At 38.5% G+C, this 21,058-nt stretch overlaps 1 protein-coding gene across 4 annotated transcripts in view; it reads left to right on the top strand.

Moving 5' to 3' along the window:
* The window catches only part of SH3KBP1 (SH3 domain containing kinase binding protein 1), a 226,149-nt gene that overhangs the window by 67,240 nt on the left and 137,851 nt on the right, over window positions 1-21,058 (top strand). For 3 of the 4 annotated variants that reach the window (XM_031051030.2, XM_031051032.2, XM_031051031.2), the window contains one exon: window positions 12,917-13,040. In XM_031051030.2, the coding sequence (XP_030906890.1) occupies window positions 12,917-13,040 (124 nt within the window). Of the gene's footprint in view, window positions 1-9,499; window positions 9,527-12,916; window positions 13,041-21,058 lie in introns of those variants that run through there. The other variant, XM_031051033.2, reaches the window with a different exon arrangement.

Below are 21,058 nucleotides of genomic sequence, written 5' to 3'. Positions count from 1 at the left end.
ATACATGTAGGATCTGCCACTTCTCTCCAGATACAGTTAGAAGAGGGGAACAGTAAGGAAGGTGGTTTCATGACATGTAACAGTTATATCTTAAAATCCAAGTGGTTCTGTATTTTCATTAATCTTTATGTAGTGTGATTGGGTGATTTTTGGCATTGCTTGTCAACAGCCAGACACTTCATTCCTCATCAATTATTATGATGTAACATAAGACTTGAGTTAATATTGTAAAGGTAAATAAACCACCCTACACCTGAACTTGAAGATACTTTCAGTAAAGAAATCTAAATCCAATTGCATCTGGGACATCCTGTAACTTCTAGAAGCTGTCAGTATCTAGGAGGAGGGGTGTTGGTTCTTGCTTTTTCAATAAGAAACAGTTTGGGGACAGGATGGATAGAGAACCCTCTTGTGAATTGCCTGGAAAAAAAGCCTACTCAGCTTTGTCTCCAAGTTCTTGATTTCAGCCTTTGTCACAAGTGAAAAGATACTCCATTCTGCTAAATGAGATTCCTCCCTATTTTTTTCAGGAGGTGTTTGTATTTGTATTCATTATCCAGCGATTTTTCTGATGGCTTATTTTTTTCTGATTTGTGTTCTGCATACACACGCATTTATCTTCAAGCTTTCCTTTCCCCTCAGCAGAACTATATAATTAGTACTTACCTTTTGTCTCTCACTTCTTTATGAAGCTGGAGTTTTAATAGCAGTGAACCTCATGCATACTGGTAGCACTTGTCATGTTGGGAAACACCATAAAATGTCTGCCTCTGCTTGGAAGGAGGCTTATCCAGAAAAAGATAATACTTTCTCATGCAACTCATCCTATCTTTCTTATCTATAAACAGGAATCTTGCTGAGTGTGCTAGGCAGATACTCATCAGTTTTTACCATGTGGACTTGACCATAGTATGTCCTCTACTTTTTTTTTTCTTTAATACAAGCCAGTGAGTCTGTGTGGCTCTGATATCCATGAAAGTTTGTGTAAAGTTTCGTGCGGGCTGAATAAACACTAGGTTGAGAAACTGCAAATGTAGTTTCAGTATGTGTAACTTCAAAGGTAACATGCCAATCTCTTGCAAACATTGAGTAATTATGGGATTGAGTAATTTGAGGTGGGGATCGTGGTCACCATATCTTCTCCTGTCTAAGATGCTAGGCTTCACCTCCTGCAAACTCTCTCAGGCAGTTGTAGCACTCATCACACCTTTTTTAGTCTTGAGCAACACTCTGCTGTTCTGGATTGGTGCTGAGCATCATTGTTTGCATTCTTGCCATCTCTTTTCTCCTGGATAAGACCAAAGTGATGAAGGTTGTTCTGTTTGAATAGATTGACCCATCCATCTCCTTTTGCCTGTTTGTTCCTTTTTCACAGCTGTAAAAGACCAGACAGAACATGTGAAGGGTTCTACTAGAGGTTCTACTGTGAAAACTTTGTCCGCAGACTTCCACACTACTAAAACAGTGGCCTGAAGTATAGAGGACAGCCACTGCATTACTCTGTGTCAGCCAGGGAGTTTTTTGAGACCCCCCTTGCTTAAGGCTGGGATCAATTTTCCCAGGTCTTAATACTTTATGAATAGGGCTATCTTTTCTAAATATCAAGTCTTTAGGATTAAGTCTAATGCCTCCAAAGAAACATGTGGCCTACTTTTTATAAAGGGATATTCATGCATGGTTCTGGGACATCTTTTAATGGGTATTTTTAAAATTCTTGCTCTGAATCTTTTCAGTTTCTTCATGTTCGTTTTGGTTTGGTTTTTATAGTTTTTTTTCCCCCCGCTACTGAAAAATGATGTCTTCAACCTTGGGAGCAAACTTTTGCATACCAGGCATACTGGATGGAGAACCACCATTGCAGATGAGCATACCAGAGCATGCTAGAACTCAGAAGGCTGTACTAGACAAAAAGGAACTCATAAGATGTATGGCCCCATTCCAGACTTCCATGAATTAACCTGTACATGCTGTAATGTTTACTGGGAGCAAGGTCAGATTAAGAAGAAAAATAATTAAATAACAAATTTTGCTTGACAGCTGCGAAGGTTGTAAGACTTGAGGAATGTGGCTGTCAGAAGTGCTGAGGAACTGCCTTTGCCATCAGTTCCTTCTTGAAATTGTTGATGCTTAGCACCAGGAAAAACTGGAATCATAATACATTTTCTTGTGAAGCTGTGACAGGTGGATGCCAGCAATATTTATGAAGAGATCACTAGCCCTAAACTGTCAGACTGCAGAAGGATGAGTGTTAAATTCTAATCTCTGATTTACAATTCTGGCAGCACTTCCTATTCACATGGTATGTGATTTGAATAATGATGTCTCTTCCTGATCTCATTAACCCTGATTTAATCCACGATTTTAGTTCATTAATGCTTACTAGCTTTTATACAACTGGTTACACAAACAAGCAAAACCCTAAAAATCCTGTAAAACTGTAATCATCTTTCCAGGTAAATATTTTCATGAGCCCTTTTTTGTTCCTGAAAAAGTATTAGCTTGTTTGGGAGGTTTCTTTTAAAATACTGATGCATCTTCAGGAATCTCAATATTAATTTTACATGTAGTGAAATTACATAACACCCTGCCTGTGCTGGTTCAGTGGACTTCTCTGCATAACCTGTATGCTTCAGAGGACTGAGAAACTGGGTTTATACAATAGAGTAGCATATATTTGAAGACAGGCCTATCAAAGAACAGGAATTTCGATCATTTGCCCAAACTTTTTTACAGCACGGTTCTTCATTCTGTAATGTAGAATTATGTGATTAAAGACTTCTTATAGGAATTGTTATAATTTTTCCCAGTTTGCTAAATGAGAAGAAAAATGTCTGTTTGGACAATCACCAGTTTTTTTGTAGGTGTGGTTGAAATAAAAATCTTGAAATTCTGTGCAGCTCTATTTTCTGTAGTTTGTATGTTTTATGTAGCACAGTGACTTTCAGGTTTTTGTTTCTTTTTCGCTACACAGCATATCATTTAGAGAAGATAAATTATTTAATAAAAAATTCTTCCATATGATTTTAAACAGAGAATGCAAAGCACTGAATAATTCAGTTAATGTTTTCATCAGAAAATCCTGCTGTTAAGGATCATCTGGTGTGTGATGATAGGATTTGTCTCTGTCTGAACCTGTGTCATAGAGATAGTTTATCTTGTTATCTAGCATGTTATAATTTGTGATAATGTCTCCCATTGCTTTTTTTTCTAAGAATGTACATTTTCTCTTTCTTTGTTGCTCATCTACTTCAAATTGTATTGTTGTGAGAAGATGCAAACCCAAAAATTCATGGATTCAAGTAGTTTCTTGTATATCTTATCTACTTTGCTTTACGTGGTAATATGCACAAGGCTTTTTATATTGACAGCAGAAATATTTCTACTACATGAAATACCCATTTATTGCCTAAAAAATTACCTCTAAAAATGTAGTCTGTTACATTGGGATTTTTTAATATGGCCAGGTGCCTGTGAGGGAAAACTCTGGTGTATCCCGCCCTCTGTTTAAAGAAATGAGGAATGATACTGCACTTTCAAGTAAAGCAATAATGCTTCTAATAGTTGGATGAAAATGGAGCCTTTGTGAGAAGAAACTTCATTCTATTAAAAAATTAAATAGTTTAAATAGTTTCTCTCTGCTGGATCTGGACTGAGGGAAAGTTGGCAGAGAAGCAGCTTTTGTGCCTCCCTGCAGCACCTTGCCACAGTACTTGCAGATGCAGGGAGGAGCATGTATGTGTTTCTAAGCACCCACACAGATGTGTACACATGTTTTGAGACTGCTGGGCAACTAAAACCTATCTGGATTATACTGTACTGTTTGTTGTCAAGGACAGGTGAAAGGCAGGAGATCCAGCTGATGAGAGCCTGGGTGGCCATCCATTGTCATGAAGGTTATGGAGGTGAGAGAAGAGGAGAGCACCAGTTAAAGATACTAGGTGCCAGTCATCTTCCCCATGGCAGTCCCTTCCTAATGCCCTGAACTGTGCTATTTACATACATTGCTAAATATGTAAAGCAGAACAAATTCTCAGCCCCAGATTAAAACTAGGAAGGAGTGTGTGCTGCAGGAGTTCACTGGCAGGTGACAGCAGACAATTTGATGGCAGAATAGAATAAAGAGGTCACTTCCAGTTCACCTGCAGGTTGCAAAATCTGCTGCAGCCATACAATCTGGTTCTCTGTAAGGTTTCAGAAATGCAGAGCCTGTATCAATGCTGCAATTTGTACACTTTAGTTTCCAGAGTCTCTAGGTCACCATCTTGCAAGTGCTTTGTGCATGGCGGAGGTGAGACTCTGTGTCCCTGTTCTGCTGTCAAGGGGACAAATTGTCTTTTCCTTACCTCTTGAATAAATTTATACCATGCTTCTGTTTCTGTACCTCTCACCTACACGGGAAAACTGCACATAAAGATCCACAAATTTACTTGCCGTCTTTCAAAGGCTTCCTTAGAAGTGTCTTGTCACAGCCCTTAGAAAATGCTGATTAGTGCTTATGTACCTGGCCCATGTTCATCACTTCTGCTTCTTCATGCGTCCTGACTTCTGTTTCTGTTAATCAGTTGTACTTTTTTTTTACACCTAGATTGTAATATCTCAGAGAGAGGTTTTTTGGGTTTTTTTTCTGCCACCACGGTGTTGGATCCTTATGTAGATGCTGTTAGAGTACTTATTAGGTGATCAGGAACAGAGAGTATCAGGCCTGCACTACTCTTCCCTTCTCAGTATGCCAGCGTTGGGGTCAGTATGAGTAAGTGGCTGGGAATGGTATCTAGCACACAGCCTGGCATCTTTTTCCTATTTGCCTTTTTTTTTTATTGCTCTAATTATAATTTTCAGCCTTGGTTCATTAAGTGCATTAAGATGTAATGAGTTTCTTGTCCTCATGGCAGCGAAGCTAATCGCTGCCGTAGCCAAGCACATCTCGAAACCACAATGAGCAGAGTGTATTCTTTTTTCCTCCTGACTTTCTCTGATACTATTGATGTTATATATGTGGTACATATTTTTTAAAATGTGCTTCCAATTTTTCTCACTGTTGTATTGCTTGGTGTTTCTCATAGTCTCTCTTTTTTCTTTGCCTTTTCTTTTATTACTTCATTTTTGGTAATTTTTTAAAAAATCCTAAATGGTATAGTTAAATATGTCTCCTTTTGAACTGAAGACTGATGTTTGATTGCTAGGGACAAAGAACAAGGAGGTTTTCTTGATCTGAATAGGTGCAGGAAACACGCTCATTTTCATATAAAAACAGAGCTGAAAGATTCTATGGACTTAACAAATCTGAATTATGTTAATTTTATTATAATCCATGCACTCAGCCTTCTAAAAGGACAAAGCTTTCGCCATATGCAAGAATGAGTGTCCTATCAGAAGATCTTTTATTATCAGAATGATATAGAAAAGGTACAAGATAAAACAAAGCTGTATCGAAAAAGGAAGAATGTGAAGATTCTGTAATAGAGAAGCTTCAGTGTAGCATACTGTGTGTTGGTGTGTAGAAGAGGAACAAAGGTATTCAGGTGTGGCGGTGTGGCAGTGTGGCTTCGTAGCATGGTAATCTCAGGCTGACATACACAAGGAATGCTTAGACCTGGGTATCACAGGGTAGTTGCCAGCAGTTTAAGCAGGAGCTGGTTCACTATGACTCTAGTAGCATAGTATTCTTGCAGTTAATGTAGAATAGACTGGATGTGTTAATTTTCTTTCAGAGCAATTATTGTTTTGTCATTTCATAGTAATTTTGTTTGTCGCAAATTCTTTGCAATAAATCCAAACTACTTAATTTTCACATGGATATTTTCATGTGACCCACTATATTGCCCCAAATATTTGAGTTGTTGCCTCTACATTAAATAAAGTTTAGAAATAAAATCAGTAATAAAAATATTTAAATGCTGCAAGAACAATGCACAGGACAGATTGGCTGCAGAAGCCTTTATTTATGACTATGTAATGAGTTTGTGATTGTACAGGCTAAGTCGAGATGCATATGATAAATAGCTGAGCAGCATCCTAACAGGAAGCTTTGCAGTGTTTTGTAAGGCCTTCCATATGAGATGCAAAGTCAGCACGTCTCACTCTATCTGGATGGCTTTCAAGAGTTTATTTGCAGTGGGAGAGAGCAAAACAGAAGATTACATCTGTTTCGTGTAACACAACAAAAAAAAAAAAAAAGGGTAAGGCACATTGGAGCCTTCATCCTTAACGTGCTTTCTTCTACATACTCCTGCTGTTACTGCTGGAATAGATACGCTGTTCAGCGTGTAAAACTTGGGGAACAAATAGTGCTTTTCTCTGTCAAGCTGTAAATCAGATAAAAGTCATGCGAGCCACAGAAATAGACATGATTTTGAAGGCTAGAGACAGAAATCAAAGAACTCTTTGAGAGAGGCTTAGGAGGCTCTGGTTTAAAAATAACCCCAGAACTAGATAGTACTAGCACAAACCAGGAGGTAACCCTATTATTTTTTTTTTTTTTTCAGTGATTAGGTCACATGCCTGACAGGCAGCTGGGAACATGTTTCCTGTAAACTTGGAATAATCAAGACAGTGAAAGAGGAGAGAGGATGTAGAACCTTGCAGTTGTGAAACAAGAGCTTAACTTTGTCATGAGCTCCGATGATGTGTGCAGTAGCAGTATTGGATCCATCTAGCTGTTAGAAACTGAGGGATCACTTTGTCCCTTCTGGGAAAGCACGCTCTCCAGGCTGTCCTTCCCTCTCTACTTGGTGACAGCCAGTGATTGTCTCTTGTGACCAGCTCATGGAGAGCTCTCACTCTTGATCATGGTGCTTGAAGGTCCCACGTTCTGCCTCCGTGTCTTGGAGCTGGTATTGCCCTAGAAAGGAGAAGCCAAAGACTAGTGAACCTCAAATGATTCAGAAGCCAGGAAAATAAAAGCTAGGTGGTTTCTCTGTTGTCTCTGAAACATTATTTCTCTTTTTATGGAGTTTGAGGCCAGTGCTAGGAAGGCATACTGGATTTTAGTGTTGCCACCATCTGTCTGGTTGAAAATAATTTTCACACTGATGCTAGTTCAGTTGCTGGAAGGTTTGTTCCAGCCTCACTGCCAGATACATTGTTTATTTCACAGCAGAACTACAAGAGTCTTAACAGTGTGAGAGTTGCATTTATATCTAAGCATTCTTACAATTATTCAATAACTCTTAACTAGTTTGGGTGAAAATGTAACAGGAAATGACACAGGAGGACTCCATATTGCATTGAGGCACTCTGCAGCAGAGTTACATTTTGAGGTTTTAATGTAAATGGGTAATTGAATTCATATAGTTTGGAGTTGCAGGCATCATTTGCAGGAAATCATGGTGGTAGCTGCCTCTTGAAAGGTAAGGTATGTTTTTGAGAAAAGAGATTAAAGGAAAAGTATTCTGTGTTTCAGAGTGGTCAAAGCGCTCCTTTTGTAGGTCACTGTCATCTTTGGATAGTTTGCATGTGTTGCAAGGTTGGCTCAACCAGGCTCCCTCCCACCCTCCAGCTCCGTATGATTCTGCATTCTTATCCCTGCTTCCATATTAAGCTTCAAACAATATACAGGATATAGAATTTTTAATAGTGAAAACCTCATTATTTCTTAGCTTTTAACTGTTTTTCCCTTTGCACCTGGAAGCCATAGATAAATCACATTGTACTCTGGAAGAGATTTTTCTCATGATTTTTCATGGCTCCCAACAGCTACAAGGAATGAAGTGCTGGATGGAGCATTTCATATGTGCAGCAACATAGAATGGTATTTAATTGCATTTATAGTCATAGAAGGGGTTGCAGCAGTTTCCTCAGATGTTTTTAGCTGAGTTTCCTGGAAAGGTCAGAACTGCTAGAGTAAAAAAAATCTTGACGCTTTGCTATAGTGAAAATGGCAGAAGTTCTTTTAGTTTCCTTTAGACTTGGTAACAGATACCAACTGTAACTTTTGTGGCTGACTTAATTCAAGCATTTGCTATAAATGAAAGGAAGCTTTTTGATAGATGAGCAGAAGCCTCAGCATGTAGTCTGATAGGATGGACTTTTTCTTTGAAAGGTAATAATTGATGAAATTCTGAAAACAAAGCTAGGTTTTGCAAGCAACAGTAGCAAAATGGCAAATGAACCGAAGACTTTTCTCTTTGGCAACCATTAACCACTCTTTTTATCTCTTTCCAGCTTGACAAGGCATGTGTCATGTCAATGAGTAACAGGTTTTGACTTAAAAAAAAATGAAATATGCTTAATTTCTAGATTTTATAGGTTGAAATAGCCATTTAATAGGGCATAGGTACACTTGAATATGTCATATTTTGCTATGCAGTGGAGTTTCATTGCACCATATAACTTGTCAGCTAATATTTTGTCACATTGTAAAGCTCACAAGCATACAGAAAATGTCTTAATTTTGTGTAGGATTGGATTAGAGAAGATCCAAATAAAACCAACTGAAGTATTGTTTAGGATTTTGTGTTTCTTCGAAGAAACACTACTTCAGAGTTTGCTAAAAGAAAGTAATCTTTTCATGGTGATTTGGCAGTTGACATCTATGCAGTATGGTTAAAGCCTCATTAAAAAAAGTATTTTTTTAGATGATAAAAGAGTATACAAAGTGTAAGGGCCTTCTGAGTACTTTAAAATGTGTGTGCACCTATATCTTTGAAGGCATAATATTTCATCAAATCAGGATTTTTAAAGTTCACAGTGGCTTTTCAGAATTTCTCAGATGGAAGATGCCTCTTCCCAATAAAAACTGCTTTTACTACTGGAATCACTCTGAAACACACATACACAGGAGGTGGAAGGTGTCTTAAAGTTTGTGGTGTCAAAAGGGCCTGGTTTAGATTTAGTGGTTGAAACATGAGGTTATTTATTTAAGGGCTGGGTTCCTGAGGCATAGCCCCTTAAAAACAATCTGCTAATAACCTGCAATTATTTTAGTGTGGGCTAGGAAAAAATGCATCATTTTGACCCATGAAATTTATACTAGGCACTGCCCCAAAATCAAGCATCATATAGTACCAAAGATGAGGTTTAGAGATACTTCTGAAGCTGTTAGTGTGAAAGCCTGCCTCTTTCCAGGTAGGCTATGTGAGTGAGACAGCTGCTTATTCTGCAGAAATATCTCAGTACTGGGGGAGTGGTGGGGTAAAGAGCTGAGCACTGCATTCAGGGGATCTCTTTTTGCTCCTTCTCTTAAGGCTATCTGTGCGGTTCTCTATGGACACTGCCTTGTGAACTAGGTTCTGAAAAGGGCTCTCTAGGTCATTGGGTCTGGACGAGCTTAGCATTACCACAGAGATTCCTAGTGAAAGTGCTCACGCTGTCATTGTGTGGAGACTCAGCATGCTGTAGGTGTCCCACAGTACTTGTCCAGTCCCGCATGTCCTACTCAGGGGTAGATTGGTCTACAGTGAGTGGTGGTTGTATCTAATCAGGGTGTGAGTGTATTTGCTGTAGTCAAAATATGACCAGAAACCAGTGCAAGAATCCTAGTCAGGAGACACAGTGAAGTCCTTGCTAGGCAAGCAGCTAATTGCAGGTTGGTTGTTTGATTTTTTTTCCCCAGTAATTTAGAGAAGCATAATGTAATAAAGTCTCTTACCTTTACTGTTTTTCCTCTCTTTTCATACACAAGCTCCGTCTTCAAGAAACAGCACTCCCTGAGCTCACAACTGGATTGTTGGTTTCTGTTCATATTCCTTTAGCACTTAAATTCAGCTGTTCTTGAACTACTCATGGCAGATAGGGGATTTCCTGTCCTGAGTGAAAGTTTGCCTTCCACTTCTTTCTGTATTTGGAATTTCTTCTTTAGAAGTAATACCTGCATGCTTCAAGTTGAAACCAGAACCATAATGAATTTTGTCATATGCTGGGGAATGTTCCCAAAAGCCATCTTTAGTATACGTGGGTTTGGAAGGTTATTTGCCTACTCTTTCCTCACGTGGTAGGCTTCTACTCCATGCAAATCTAGAATGAGTGGGTTATGCTCAGAGATTTCTATAATTATAACTGATGAAGCACCAGGCTTTTAAGGCCATTATAATTGCATTATTTACCAGATATGCAAGGTAGTGAAATTCAGTGTATTTTTTGTGGTGAAATAAAGTGAACTGACTTGGTATTCCTTTGTGGCTAAAATCATTTGTGCTTGTTTTCAAGAGCCGAACAAGGCTTCCTCAAAAAGCTGTCAAGAGCAGCAAAGACACCAGTGTCATTCCTTTGGAGACTTGAGGGTACAGTGCTGCTTTCTGTTATAACAGACGATTTTTTACTGCCACTTTTGAAGTTGGAAATAGGACTTTAAAAATAAAAAATATCGTACCGTTGTTTCAGAGTTGGTGTGTTGAGGATTTAATTACATTCTGACATAAAGAATGGAAAATAACACGCTAATGACACAGAGGAAGCAAGTTCTGACAAAGTGGGGTCTTCTTTGGCCGTGATCTTGTGGTCCTTTTCACAAGAGTGCTATTTGACTCACAACTTCTTTTTAAATTTTAGATTTTTTTGATATACCATGAGTTTGTCACCTTGCTGCAAAGTAAATTTAAAGCTTCAATGCAACAAGCTTTGAGGGGACTCATTATGTATTTTAAGACTGAAAAAAAGCTCATGGGATAATGTACTCATTAGTATGTCTTAGTCCACTTTTTAGAAAGTAATACAGCATTTTCTTTTAAATGCATGCAGTGTTCTTAAATTATCACATGGTTCACTTTTATACAAGAACTGCGTGCAGTATTTCTTCTAACAGCAGCATCTATCACATACATACATTCACCTTTCATACACTTATTCATTCACATTTGTTATTTCAGTTATGATGGTTACTGTGATGAGTTGGAATTTAGGTATCTTTTATCTGTGTGATGGCACTAGACAGAAAATTAATTGTAACCTTGGTGGCCAGCAGTTTCTAAAACTTTTATCTCTGCTAATGGAATGCTGATACACAGTAAATGACTTGTGCAGGTACAAAAGACACTATTAATGTAATGTGGCTAGTAGTTCAGCTTTGAAATATCAACTGGACTAGGAAAATTTACAGTACTACCTGTGTATGGTACAGTACTGTGGGATGGCGGAGGTTACTGCTGCACTGGGATGTAGAAGAGGGCAGTGAATGTGTTAAAAGCGAAGAGGAGAGGTAGAGGTTTTTACAAGGGCAAGAGTCCGTCCAAAGCCATCGCCTGTCCCTGATGCCTGCCCAATTTAGACAATCTTATCAAATCTGCAGACCACATCAAATCGGGGAAGTAGTTGACATACTTGAAGGCAGGGCAGCTGTTTGGAGGGTTCCAGGAATGAACCTTATGAAAACCAGCAAGGGCAAATACCAGCTTTGTCCCTTGGAATGAGGAATTGCTGGCAGACACACAGGCTGGGGCTTAATGGGTTTGGGAGCAGCTCTGCTGAAGAGAACTTGTGGGTCCTGGTGGGCAGCATGCTAAACGTAAGCTAGTTTTGTACTCTGGCATCAAACACAGTCAACAGCAATCCTGGGCTGCACTAAATAGCCTGCGGATTGAGGGAAGTGATAACACTTCTCTACCTAGCACCAATTAGGCCACATCCACAGTACAGCATCCCATTTTGTGGATGGGATGTGGATTGTGTGTAAAAGAAATGCATTGATAAATTGGAGCGGGCTCTGTGGCTGAGGGAACTGGAGCACATGCTCTATGAGGAGATACTCGGAAGGTGGGTTTTTTCAGCCTGGAGAAGAAATTACGTGGGGAGGGGAGCCTTCCAGTTCATACAAGGAGGTTATCAAGAAGACAAAGCCAGGCCCTTCACAGTGGTGTTTGGTGGGGAGGACAGGAGAGAGTAAATGGGACTTGAAAAGAACGTTTTGGGCTGGTTATAAAGAAATTTCTTGTTGCTAGGCCAGTCAAACAATGGAGCAGATTGTTCATGAGCTTATGTGGTCTCTGCGTTCGAGGTTTTCGGGATCCAACTGGGCAAACAGCTTTGAACAACCTCCTCTGACCCCAGAGGTGGCCCTGCTTTGAGCTGGAGATTGGAGTCGAGAACTGCTGAGCTCCCTCCCAGTTCAAATGGCTCTGCAGCCTGACCTAGGACAAAGCTTGGTGCCAAAACCGAACTGATTTGTCCCTTATTTTTTGGTATATGGTTATATGCAAATGCTTTAGCCTCTTCAGTATGTCAGTTACCTGTCTGTAAAATGGAGGTAATGCCTACTTGTTTACCTCAATGGTGTTTCAAGATGCCAAAGAAATTGATCACCTTAAAAGGCAGTCAGCTGCAAAATGTGTTAGTTAGCAATGATTCTCCCAGCAGGCTCTCTATATGCTTCTGCCAATTATGGCAACATTTGTCATATTTTCCTAGTTAATATTTTTTATTCCTGCTGTGGTGGTTGTTTCTGTGGGCTTGACAGAGGGGAAGCAAACTTAGCTGCCTTTACATCAAGAATACTGTACTCAGTTCTGCCCTGTGCGTCAAATGTGCAGCTAAATGATGGTTAAACTGAGAAGCCTCTCTCCCCTCAAGCTTTAGTGATCTTTAATAAAATATTTGCAGAGCTGTGCTATAATTTCAAGCATAAATAAGAAATTAACCTCTTTTTAAAAGAAAAAAAATAGTATCCATTGGAAGAGTTACTAAATATTGCTTTCATTTTAGAATCATAGAATCATGGAATAGTTAGGGTTGGAAAGGACCTTAAGATCATCTAGTTCCAACCCCCCGCCATGGGCAGGGACACCTCACACTAAACTGCGTCACCCAAGGCTCTGTCCAACCTGGCCATTTTATGGCATTTTAACTTATAAAGAGTCTTGGAGGTAGCATTAGAAGAGGCAGAAGTTTTAAGAAATCTTGGGAGCTTGAGATTTAGAATATTCTATAATACCTTTTCTTAACTGTTTCTTCTTTTTCTTCTCTCCACCTCTTTTTTCTCCTGCAGGAAATAAAGAAGGAGATGAAGAAAGAAAATACTGCCAACAAACCACCAGAGAAGCCTATAAATGAAGTTTCCAATGGAAGCTCTTTACCACTGTCTGAGACAATTATTAGAACCAACAGAAAAGGTATAGTATATGGAAGCTCTAATGCAGATCTGCAGACTTTTAAAAGAACAATATGTAAAACTTTCTTGTTTTGTAGAAATAAAGCTATAGTCTATTTAACTGTAAAGGCATAGCAGGAATAGTAATAAAAATAAGCTCATTGTCCTTTTAAACTGGCATATGGCTGCATGTATTATGTCTACTATTTCCACATGAGTTTGCACAGACACTCCTTTCTTCTAGAAAAAAACATTCCTAGATACATTTAATTAAGGAAAGCTGTATGAGGGGATTATTGAAGCTTTTTAAACTAAGGAACTGGCAGCTTGCATCTGAGGAGGTTTCTGTACAGTGATGTCAGTCCACATTCATGTTTCATGTTCTATCCAGGACAGAGACTGGTTACTTACAGAGAACTTTTAAAAAAACCCACAAAACAAAACAAAAAAACCAAAACGAACAAATTCTGAAGTCATAAAGCTCAATGCGTTAGTTTCCTGGGGAGTGTCTGTCACTGTCTTCTGTTTCAGACTGGAATGTGTGCTCTTCATATCTGGCTTGATTCCCAATGCAGATTCCTATGGGGGGTTTTGAGTTACTGAAATGAGAGCCTCCAGATCTTCTGTCTCTTTCCCTCACTCTCAGTCCTGCTCTCAGAAACATTAGAACAAAACAAAAAATTGGCAAAATAAAAGCTGGATTTTCTTTAGGTTATGCTTATACTCCTATTCATTTGTGGGAGGACAGCTGGATATGTGCAAGAGAGGGACTGTTTTTTCCTGGAGAATTCACTGAACAGTTTCTCACTTGGTGCCTTTTACAGAAGAATCTGTTGTCGTTAATCATTGCTGTAATGTGATTTCAACTTTGGCATGTCTTCTATACTGTTAGGACTATGCATATGGAAATTTCATCTTCTGTATTATCATTGAATATTGCATTTGAGCTGCAGCCTGACCAGAGATCTTAAACCTAAGGTTTGCAACCGCAAGTAGAGAAGATTTAATAATTTCTGCAAAATGTATGCCTTCCTTTAAAAGGCAGGGGGGCATAATCTCCACCTCTTTTGCAAGGATTGATATCCTCTGAAAGAAAAATTGAAAATAAATCTCAGAAAGCTTTGTCTTTTGACTTTGCAATGTCATCTTGAATCTGGAGATACGTCCAACATTTCTGCTTTGGGTCATAGGTTTTTCAAGCAACAGCAGAATTAAATTGCCAAGAATTACTCTTTTTTCATGGCTGCTATACAGAACCATATGAGTAGTTGGGAAATCATCTAGGGACCAAGTCTGTTCCATATTGCTTCAGCTGCTATTTGGAGAAGGCTAATAGCTGCAGCAGATGCGGAGGTTTGGTTCAGTCACAAGGGGATAGCACTCCTAATATACTTGGAGCACAGGCTTTCTCCTCTTCCCTCTGGCTCAGAAGCTTTAAAGGTTTCAGAAGATAAAGAAGTTTTTTTTTTTCTGTCTGTAGCTGGAGTATAAAAAACTTCATATTTGTCGAAGGGAGAGAAGCAAAGACTGACAGGAAGATCTGTAGCTTGAGGAACTGGGTTAGGTTTTGAAGTAACAAAATTACTTACTAGTATGTTATTGCATTGTATGTCATTGGTGGGGATTGAGTATCTCATGGCTACCTCTACAAAGTGTCAGGGTTAGTAAATTTTTCATTTTGGCTGCTACTCCACAGCTGTTTCCATTGCTACTCCACAGCTGTTTCCATTGCTGCAGAGCAAGCAGTTGCAGCGTGCCATACTTTAGCAGTGTAGCTAAGTATACATAGAGCATAACAAGGCCAAGAGAGCTTTCCCTCTTTTCTGGGGTAAGTTTGAGCATGGTGCCACAGTAGCCTTGCTGAAATAAAGACAGCTAAGTGAGCAGTTACCATTGTGTGCAGTAATAACAGTCTTCTAAGCTGTATGTTTCAACTCTCCTTCTGGAAAGTATTGCAATATTTTACTGAAGAGGGAGTCCTAACTGCCACAGAGAGTATTTTCTTCAAGTGTTCTTGTGCTGCAATTTTTATTAAACCCTCCCTCAATCTCTTTACTGATCATAGAATGTGACCTGACCTGAAAATGATACTTTTTTTCCCCCTCATTGTAAGGAAGGGAGAAGGAATGGGATGCATTTTACCCCTGTTCAGTAGTAAAAACAGTATGCAATAGTATTTATTTGCTTGGGTAATGTAATGTTGCTGCTTGGAACTTCAGAGCAGATTCAGTGACGTAGGATTGAAGCATTCTGTGATTGTGCATTGTTTCTATTGCTGAGATGATGACAAGTGTTTTTCTGCTGCTGTGGTGTTATGTTGCATAGTTTTACTACTTAACTTGGTTGGCCTAATTTAAGTGACAGCATTTTAGCAGGCATTCACATTTTGAGCAGAAGAATCTTGGCCTCTTGGGCTTCTGGCTTGTAGAGAGTTTTTCCTTCAGGAATATTGACAAGTGTCCAGAAGTGGTATTCAAGGAAAATAGCTAAATTATTCGTAAGAAACATCTAAGTAGCTAAGAAGAAAAGAATGGATTTCTGAACAAAAAAGGTATTTAGGATCCAGCTTCATATAATTGTTTGTTCATGCTGTGGCATATCCAAATTTATTCATAACCTCCAGGTATTTCAGGTGTGTCTTCATTAAGCTGCTTACTGGCAAAACCTGGGTTTATACATGCCTCATAAAGATGCTGAGATCCATTATAGCATGGTAGCCATGGCAATTAACATCAAGGAAACTCAGCGTTTTATTATAGCATTCTAGTGAATTCATGCTTCACCTCCAAGAGGCTCAAAAAAGGACCATTTTCTTAAGTGCAGAGGTGGGGTTAAGGACATGTAAAGTCCTTACGTGTTCCCTGACAGTTCCCAGGGCTGCAGCAGCAATAGTCTAGGCTTTAATGGGTGCTTGAGGTGCTGCATTATCAGCCCCTGTCTAGGGAAAAAGGCTGTGCCACTGAACAACCTGTCTGAATCTGTGTGAATGTCAGCTATGGTTGGCTTGTATAGCTATTGACAGAATCAGGGAGGGATTATTCTTTGGCTTTTTCCTACAGTTGATATGCCCAGAAAAAATTTTCAATGCCAGGTGTACATCTTTTAGTGTACCTTTTCACTGCTCCAGAATATTTAGTTGTCATATAGAACTATTGTTCTAAAACTTCTAAAAGCTGACATAAAAAAAAGTAAAATTTCTTTTTTCCATTTACAATTGGCATTGTTGCACCCTAGTAAAAGGTTGGGGAAGCATTTTCTTCCCTGAGAACATTTTCAGGCTGTTTGGAAAAACCAAAAATTGTTGCTATTGTTGCTATTATCTAAGAAATGTTAGAAAATTAGTCAGGTCTCAGAACAGGAAAACACAGTAATATATGTATTTTCTTATTTTCATAAATATTTTTCCAACATGGTGAAATTCCATTTTTTCCAAGTTAACTTCAAAATCGAAAACCAAATCTGAACTTGTGCAACTGTTCCATCTCTGTCATAAATTCAGTACAATCTTTGTACAGGTATAAAGAAACTGCATGCAAAGAGCTTAGCTGTTAAATGGCTATGGCTTATTTTAGGATATTTTTTCTCTGAATGTTGAGTATCCGGTTTTAAAATATCCTATTCATTGTGCTGTTTTATGTGTCTGGGAATAGGAGCCCACTTGCAAAGGCCAAATTGCAAAACTGGAGTTGACAGGCTGTATCTTATAAGTAAACTAACAACAATCGTTATACAAGTAAGCATATTTGAGGAAAAGATATATTGCCTTGCCAGATGTATTTATCTTATATAAACTGTAAATGCAGTTTGCATTGGGATTGTTCAGGCCAGCAAATCTGACAGCTCATTGTGTGTTACATGTTCTTTATCAGAGCCAAACACTGAAAACAAAGAATTTTTTTTCTAGTTCTCTTGAGAATTATTTATTTTACCTTTCACACAACATTTAAATAATGAAAAAAACTTGCATCCTATCCTAAAAGGGAAAGGTTTATGAAAGTAGATTTAATGATATAATAGGTTTATGTTATGAATAATTAACAAATCTAGGATATACAAACCTGAGATTTAAGTCTATTTTTGTAAATTAGAGAAATAGTAAAAGCATTTTACAGGAAATGTGATGCATTGTTGAGTAGCTTTATGATCTGGATACAAAAAGACGCTATTATTTATTATTGGGATGAGCAATGGTGACTCAGTATGTGAGTTGTGTCAACTCTGAGCTTTATGTTAAGTGAGGTATGTAAGCTAAGATTCTGGTCACATTTTTCAACAGAAAGGCAAACCTCAAAATTTCCTTCATAAAATCTTTTATTATAAACCTAGTGCAAATGACTGCTTTTGTCATGTGCCAGTGATGTTTGATGAGGTGTCTGACCCTCAGTACACTCAGCTTTGGTTTTTCTTTCAAACACAGGAAGTTTGGAGGCATTGATCTGTTTTGGGGTTGGATAATCTTTCTGCTATTTATACATTTGGACCATCTCCACTTTGGTATGGCAAATGCTGCCAACTTCAGGGAAATTATAGCTAACATGAAAAAAAAAACCCTTTTCATTTTTAAGATCAGCTAATTGGTGTATAATCAGTATACAGTTTACACAAATATGCACAAGAACATACTTCTCAGCCTATTAAGGTTAAAATGTGCTTACAACATATGACACAAACCCAAAATGAGACATAAAGAATTAATGGCACAGGAAACTTGAATTCAGCAAAATATTTATTCTTTGAGTTTAAACACCATATCTTCATATGCATAAGTAGTGTCTCAGATACATTTCCTTTAAAAGTACTGTTTCTTGAAAATAAATGCTTGTATGATTTTTTACCCTCAGGTAAGCTACACTGCGCTGAAAGGCACTGCTTTCAGTGCAGAGAGGCAGGAAAAGGCACTGGTTTGTGCTGTACATGGGGATGGCAGCCAGAAAGAAACTTGTGTATGTGTGTGTGATTTGTAAATGGTTTAACAATATTTTTCTGGAGGCAGGCAGGAAAGACTTTTTCCCATGCTAAAGGAAAGATCTCCGCTTGGTAAAGTTCCCTTTTGATTATTCAAAACTGTATTTAATGCATGCAGTAGAGGATACATGGAAAAATTACACTCTAGCATTTTAGTTTCGTGATTCTTCTGATAAACTTAATTTTCAGGAATGTGATGAGGGGACACTTAAGGTGCATGGTGTATAGCTGATTAGAGAGCTGAAGAGTAAGATATGTTCAGAACAGGGGTAATTCTCTAATCTGTGAACATCCTTCCTTGCATCATGTGATCATGCTTTTGGATTCAGTATCCTCTCATATAAATATAGTTATACAGAAAGGGAAATTATAAAACAGTGCAATTCAAAATTATTGCATTACCTGCCTTATGCCATAAAATGAGTTTAGTTCTTTGGGTTTTTTTCTTGTAACTATAGTGTGAAATCTGCCTAAAATAGGCTTATTTTGCAGAACAGGAATACGGAGATACCATTGTTCGAAATTTGAGATTAATCTGTTGACCATTGACATGACTACTTTCTTTATTTTTTTTGTCTGGAAGAAAGATCGCAATGCTGTCTTCTTGGCAACAGTGCAATGGGGCTCATTCTTTTCAAAACAGATCTCTTTTATGAGTCCTATCTAAGTAATGACATAAGATATTTTTAACTCTCAACTTTTTTCTATGTTATTTTCATTTGCTCCCCTGTTTTCAGGTAAGGTTTCATTATCTATCCAGATTTCAGCACTTTATTCCAGTGAGAAAAATTATTTTCCTGTCGTTTACTGTGCAGTGTCCCCCATCTTCTTTTGATCCTAAGTGTCTGCCCTTTCTTTTCAATTACTTCTTCCAGATATTCTGCAGAATGTACAAGTGCTGAGCCCTGATGTAGCTGCTGCAGTTTTGCATAGTTGGATCCAATCACTGGTGTGGGATCCTAATGAGTATTGTGAGGCTCTGTGCAGGAGCAACCTGTAGAAGTTGGTTGTAGAAATCCCTCTTGATTTGAATTGTAATTCCAAGTTCGTTGTATCTGGGTATACCCTGGTTTCATCATCATCCGTTTGCCTGGGTAGCTGTCTTCTTCTGTGTCATATGTTTAGCTCTAGGATTCTTATTTATGGATCATGCTGTAAAAACAGTGAACAAAAATAGAGCCACTACATCAAGGAGCTAACTATATATACACCTGTGTGTGTATATGTATGTATGAAACAAGGCAACAGAGAACAACAACAACAAAAAAGAATACAAGGGAACATACATTATTTGGATTGTTGCTGTCGGGCTAAATATGGCTCTGCATTTGAAAATTGGGAGGGCAGTATGGAGAAAACTGTGATAATGCTGTGTTTAAAATTCAGCAGGCATTGTCAGGTGCCTGAATACTAAATGAAATTCTTTAAAAAAATTCTTTTAAAGGAGCAGTGCAGGGATACTGCTGTGGAATATAAAACCTAACTCTATCTGGAATAAAAATTTGAAGTCAAAAGAGTATACTTTGTGTAAACTAACATCTTTTCCCTGACCTCTGAAACTTTGGCATTGTACTTTAAACTGGGTCAGGAATGCTTGCCTTGTCATTCCTGGAGTCAATCTTGATGAATTTGTAACTGCTGAGTTAAGCATGTCCGTTTAAGTGAACAGATCCTTAGTTCAGTGATGCTTTACTTTTGCTTGTTTGGATGATAGGTAGGATGGTGCTCTGTTGCTATATAGGGACAGGGATTTGGTGTTAGCCTTCCCTGCTGGGCTGGAATCAGGACTGTGTAGGAGCTGTCATCTTTCCCTCATTGCCTGTAGGCAGTGATAGGAGTCAGCCATGCTATGCTAAGTTAGGACTCTAATCAGCGTGCTGCGGCAGTTGGAGATTTCTGGCTCCTGTGACAACCATAAAACCTTTAAATGACTTCTAGTGTTGTAGGTGAGAAGTAAGACTTGTCAACAGCTCCTTTTGGTCTCCTTCAAATTACAGTGTCATGTGACAAGACCTAAATTATTTGTATAAATTATTTTTCTGAAAGCTTGTTCTTAACCCGGTAGAAGCACTGCTTTATAAGGAAGTTTTTTTGGATGTAAATGGAAGTTTAATGTAAACATATGCCTTTATACTCTTCTGTGATTGCATTTTTTTTAAAACAGCTCCATACTTGTGCTCTCTGGATTGGGATAGTGACTTGTTCTGCTGCTGTTGAATCATATCAGTGCAGGAAACTTTCTGACTTCTGTCTGCTTGGACCAGAAGGAGACTACAGTCATTATTCAAGAGCTTCCTCTTCTGACAGAATGGTATTTATAAAACTGAGTTGAGATAAACTTCTGCAGACAGTGGCAAGAATGTACACACCAAAGGAAGGATTGTCACTGCCTTGGTGGTTTAGGACAGCTTAGCAGAGAGTTTTGCTTAGAAGCATGCTGTGGGAGTGACCTCTGTGAACCAGCTGCCAGTCTGGGGTTTGGTTAGGAGTGTGTCTGTGGAGGAGGCTTAACTCTGAATGCACTTTGCACAGGTGTTTTTCTCCTGTTCTTTTGCTTTACTGCCTTACTCCCTTTTCCATGTGTACATAAGCAACATCTACAGTGCTTTAAGCAAAGCTTTGCTGTTTGCTGCAGGTGACAAGAGACTATGAAAGATTTGTCCATAAAGCACATTGTTTGTGCTGGTTTATGATCTGTGACAGATTCTGTGAAACATTCTACTTCCAGGAATTGATACATGCTTTAAAAACTTTCTTCTTATAAAGTGACATGCCTGGAATGCACTTGTCACTGAATTAGTTTTAATTATTTTTCACATGTAGTGTGAAATACTTTGATTCATCTGGTTAAACACCCCTGAAGTTAGGGATGTTTGCTTCACTATAACTAGATTGGAAAACTACATGGAGGTATCAGACACTGTTCATAATGCATGGCTTGGATTATTCTTAGTGGGATGGCATTGTTAGCTATGTAGGCTTTCATTTTCAGATTCTTACGTTATGTGGGTGCAGTGAATTGTGTTACAAGATACTATACCTGCAAAGATGTAATTCTTGTTTTCACTGGCATGA

Source organism: Melopsittacus undulatus, chromosome 2, assembly GCF_012275295.1.
Source record: "Melopsittacus undulatus isolate bMelUnd1 chromosome 2, bMelUnd1.mat.Z, whole genome shotgun sequence".
Lineage (NCBI taxonomy): Eukaryota > Metazoa > Chordata > Aves > Psittaciformes > Psittaculidae > Melopsittacus > Melopsittacus undulatus.
Note: the sequence above shows the minus strand (reverse complement) of the source record. Positions and strands in the feature narration are given on the sequence as shown.